Source organism: Cupressus sempervirens, chromosome 10 (genome assembly GCF_028749045.1).
Source record: "Cupressus sempervirens isolate cs-2001-9-10 chromosome 10, ASM2874904v1, whole genome shotgun sequence".
Taxonomy (NCBI): domain Eukaryota; kingdom Viridiplantae; phylum Streptophyta; class Pinopsida; order Cupressales; family Cupressaceae; genus Cupressus; species Cupressus sempervirens.
Genome location: NC_143127.1, coordinates 956,023,384 through 956,028,086, shown reverse-complemented (window position 1 = coordinate 956,028,086; position 4,703 = coordinate 956,023,384). Strand labels below are relative to the sequence as shown.

The following is a 4,703-nucleotide window of genomic DNA, read 5'->3' as shown; positions in this document are numbered from 1 at the left end:
ATTTTTTCAAGGAAAGCGTACTAGATAACCAACACTCTAGAGATTTGGAAGAAGGTTTTGGAATTTAATTTTGAGAATTTCGGTATCAAAAAATCAATTTTACTCTTCGAAAAATGAGGGTAACCAATCAAAATTAAAAATATTAATGTATAATAAAAATTAATTATTTTTGAACTTTAAAGATAAGGTGATTTTAGATATAAAAATTAATTGGTGAACCTGCAAAGTTAATAGTAAAGAAGGCTCAAAAAAATCCCTTTTTAATCTTTGGACAAAACGATATTTCCTGATTAAGGTAAAAGGCTCAAAAAATATGTAAGAAATGAATACATGACACTTTATAATATTGTACCGTGCATTTTATTATCGCTAGATAACTCTGTTTAAATTTTTAGTTCTAAACTTATCTTCAGACAAATTTCGGATAGAATGGATATCATCGTAGTGTTCGTCGATATTCTTCCAACCCTACACTGCTAAAACAGTTTCTCAGAGGACAGATTACAGTGCTCATGCAACGGTAAGTTTTTGCTTTCTTTCTGCATTTTTCTTAGCTTCTATATACAGGTAGCAATGGTTTAGGCTTGCAGATTGCAGAAGCTCATTAGTTCTTTCAAAAAAATGACATTGTTATTCTCAATTTTTGGGAAATTTGAAGATAGAGTTTTGGTTGGAGAAGCTCACGAGTTCTTCCAAAAAAAATTGACATTGTTATTTTAATTTTGGGGAATTTGAAGATATAATCTTAGGTTAAAGACTGAGTGGTTAATATTTAGGAAGACAGTTTGCATATGTATAGAGTTTGGCTTGTGGTATCCGATTACCTCAGCAACTGTTTGTGACAAATGACAGATGCACAATTCTTTGTTTAATTTCCTTTTACAAATTATTTTATCCTCTATTTGTCGGAATTCAGGAAAACTTAAGCAGAATGGAAAATATGAGGGATGGGTTCCATGGGCTTCTTTTTTTTGGGTGCTTTTAAGGGCTCGAGTAGCAGGGGCTAGGGGAAGAGTGTACTGGAGGGGGTGGTGGAGTTTGTGCAAGTGGTTCCATAGAAGTATAGGAAAATTTTAGGATAAGCTTCTGCCAAATGGCACCATTTACTAAAAGATTGGAAGGCAAGCAATAGATTTGAATTGCCATGAGATCAAATTCATGCAAATTGCCTTTACAGTTTCCCAGTAGCACTTAAAAAATCTGGAAATCTCTGATCTGTGGGACAACTATCTATTAAATGGGAAAATTTAGAATCCTTCCTTCTATGAGATCACCATCCAGTTTTCCAGAGAACTATTTAGCTTCCAAATATACTAAGCCTCACACACTACTCAGATTTCCAATGGCAGGTCCATGGGATATCTAGGTCATGGTTTCCTGCAATAAGAAATGGCTTTACTTAGTTTTTTCTTTGAACTCTGCAGCTGCTCAAGGCAGCTTTCATGGACCCCTTTAGAATGATATTTTGTTTCAAGGAATAGGAATTTTTGGAATCCTTCCTTCCATGAAGTCTTTATCTAATTTCAGCAGAGCCATATTATAGGGAAATGGACTAAAAAAACTTTATTTATCACCCAGATGGTTAATGCCTGATGACACCTCCATGGGACCTCTATATTATGGTTTCCTGGTACAAGAATGGTTGCACGAGTTTCTTTCTGAATCATGGAGTTGCATAAGGCAGCTTTTGTAGGCTCCTTTGCAGTGAAAAACAATTTTCAGCTAGTAGGTAAATTAAGAATCTTCCCTTCCACGAGACCATCATCTGATTTTGTGTGGAGTCATCTTATAGGTAAGAGGCTGGTTTTTTTTTCTAATCATGACACAGTTCAAGTTAGTCAATGTCTGATGACGCCTCCATGGGAACATTTGGTTATGGTTCCCAGCTACAAGAACTACTTTTCCATGTTTCTTTCTGAATCCTGAAACTGTATAAGGCAGCTCTCATTGACCCCAACTGCAATGTGAAGCTTGGAGTGATAGCTCCTTCCATGTGAGGGCAACCTTAGTATTACTGTTTGCAAGGTTGTATCTTTTATGAGACCACCTGCACATTGGAAATAGGAGCTATAATCCCCCTTTAAGGTTCCAGATCTCAATTGTGAGTTCCAGCAACCAGCAAGGGAGCAGTACATATTTTGGGCGCTGATACCCTTAAACATTGTAGTGCAAATCTCAAGCCTTTTGCGCTGAAAAAGACCTTTGCATACAAGAAACTGCATTACAATCAGCAAAATGCCCAGGCAGAAATTTTATGAAAGCAGTTATTTCCAAATCTGCAAATAATAGTTTTCCACTAAAAATTGCTTTTGCATACAAGAAACTGTCTTACAGTCAGTGAAATGCCTGGGCAGAAATTTTATGAAAGCAGTTATCTCTAAATCTACAAATAATAGGTTTCCACTAAAAATGACTTATGTTTCTTAGCCTAGTAATGAGCATAGTGTGGAAGGCTTAATAACTATTGAGTGTAATGGTTTTTAACTTTCTTGTGGGAAGCCCTTTACCTGATTTTTTGGTTCCATATATCTCTCTCTTACTTTATTACTCAACAAGTTCAGACTCTGAAATGCCTTTATGTGGGGTATAAAAATTAGATGATATGGTCTGTGGTATAAAGGCCAGATACAAGGTCTTTTACTTGCAGTCATATTCGCTTGTGCTAGATTTTAGATAATAGACTTATCCTCAAAGTAAGCTGGCTACAAATTTGACTGGCGATTGCATTGGAGAACACTACATTTTGAAGAGATAGTTGCATTTTGAGTAGATCTAGGTTTTTTATTTGTTATATTCAAGGAAAAGGTGTACCTGTTCAGGGCTTTTTCTTGGATGATTGATATCAAATTGAACATTCATTACTGCCATGTCTGACTATTATTTATATAGAATCTTAAACTGTCATCTTTTACTGCACTTAGCTCTTTCCATACAGGATATACATTACCAGTTGCTTCACATGACAATGAAGAATAACAAGTCTCAATTATTTGTTATCAAGTTTTCCTTTGTGCAAGATAAAGATAATTGAGCTTTCTGCTCATGAATGTTTCCAAGTATGTACAGATAAATCTTGTAGTTAGGATTCTTTCCCGCTAAGTGATGTATTGACATTGGTTTTCTCACACTTCAAAGCATGAATTCTATACTTAATGCAAGGAAATTTATTGAAGCAAATACCCGTTATTTTTTACAAGGTGAAAACGTGTCGATCGCTCAGAGTAGCTGAGAAAATGGATCTCTCGTTCTCATCTAATGCATCTCAGTATACAAGGACAACAGGCAAAAACTATGGAACAGTTAATGGGGACACTGATTCAAATGAGGCTCGCTTATCTTCTACGGGATATTTATCTCTTTGGGCCCAAATGCCCAATAATTGTCCATGGCTGGTTCTTTATAAAAGGCATGGAAAACCAATGGCGTACTCCTTCATCAGACGAACATGGGAAAATTTCTCTTCTTCACTTCTGCATGAGGCTAATGCTGATAAAGGCATTTGGAGATATTACTATGGATCAGGAACAGGGCCACGCCTGATGAGAAAAGGGGGACTCCGTGTCTACAATCCTCTTATGAAAACATGTTCTAATCTTCCTCCAATGAAATTCTTGCCTAAAGCAATGCCAAAGGCCACGGTGGCAGGGGTCGTGGATGGGAGCAATAGAGAAATCTACAAAGTGGTTTCTGCTGGTCACGATATGCATACAAATACAAACAATATAGAAATCTACGATTCTGTAGATAATTCATGGAGGATTGTGCTTGAGCTACCTATGAATGTTTCAATATCCCGCAATCATGGTAACATAGTCTTATGCAAGGATGTTCTTGTCTGTGTTATAACACTGCCTGGGGCATATTCCATGGTTTGTAACCTGCAAGAGGGTAAGTCGAGCATGAGTTTAGTACCATTACCAAGAGCACACAACAAATGTAAATGGCATATGGTTACATGTGGTTCCTTGGTTCTACTTGTAGGAGCAACCGTGGTTAACTCCCATGCCGGGAATTGGCAGATGAAAGATGGAATTGTATGGCTGCTACAGAAGGAGGAGGGTTCCTCCTGTAATTGGAATTGGAAGGAGATAACAAGGATGCCTCAATCTCTATGTCAGGATCCTCGGTGGAGTTGCCCTGCTTTCTATGAATGTGAGTGCATTGGGGTAGAGAATTACTTGTGCTTGAGAAGGAAAGCAAGTCGTGATGTATGCACATATAGTTTGAGTGAAGGATCCTGGAATTGGATTGCAAAATGCCCAGTGGATAGAAGGGCATCAAAGATGATAGCCTTGGAGCCCAGTTCTGATAGGGTGATTTGAGACCTGTTGTTTGATCTCCTAATCTATCCTCACGGAACTCGACTGTCTAGTTGATTGAGATTTAATGTTGCTTTTCGCAGAATTGGATCATTGAATCCAATGGACAAATGAGCTATTAAATTATTTTAACATATTTGAATTTTCAATTTAATGCATTTTGTTTTATTAATTGTGACTCAGCTGACATCCAATTTTCTCAGATGGCACCTTTCCATGTAATAAGAATATATAAATATTGATAGTTTACAAAAGGAATACAGCTCCTTGTTAACATTTCATGTAACTGCAAGGGTTTACCATCTTATTCCACTGTTATTGTAGCATGTCAATGATGTCATACAGTTTTTCAGTTAAGGTACTTGAAATTTTAGCATTCAAGCC

General features: G+C 36.9%; 1 protein-coding gene across 1 annotated transcript; it reads left to right on the top strand.

Annotated features, from left to right (window-relative positions):
* Positions 1–343: 343 nt before the first annotated feature.
* LOC149537147 (uncharacterized) lies at positions 344–4,491 on the top strand. Its single transcript, XM_089807245.1, has 2 exons — positions 344–520; positions 3,198–4,491. Exon 2 carries the CDS (start codon positions 3,234–3,236, stop codon positions 4,320–4,322), a length of 1,089 nt encoding a protein of 362 aa, XP_089663371.1. The 5' UTR covers positions 344–520; positions 3,198–3,233; the 3' UTR covers positions 4,323–4,491.
* Positions 4,492–4,703: the final 212 nt, after the last annotated feature.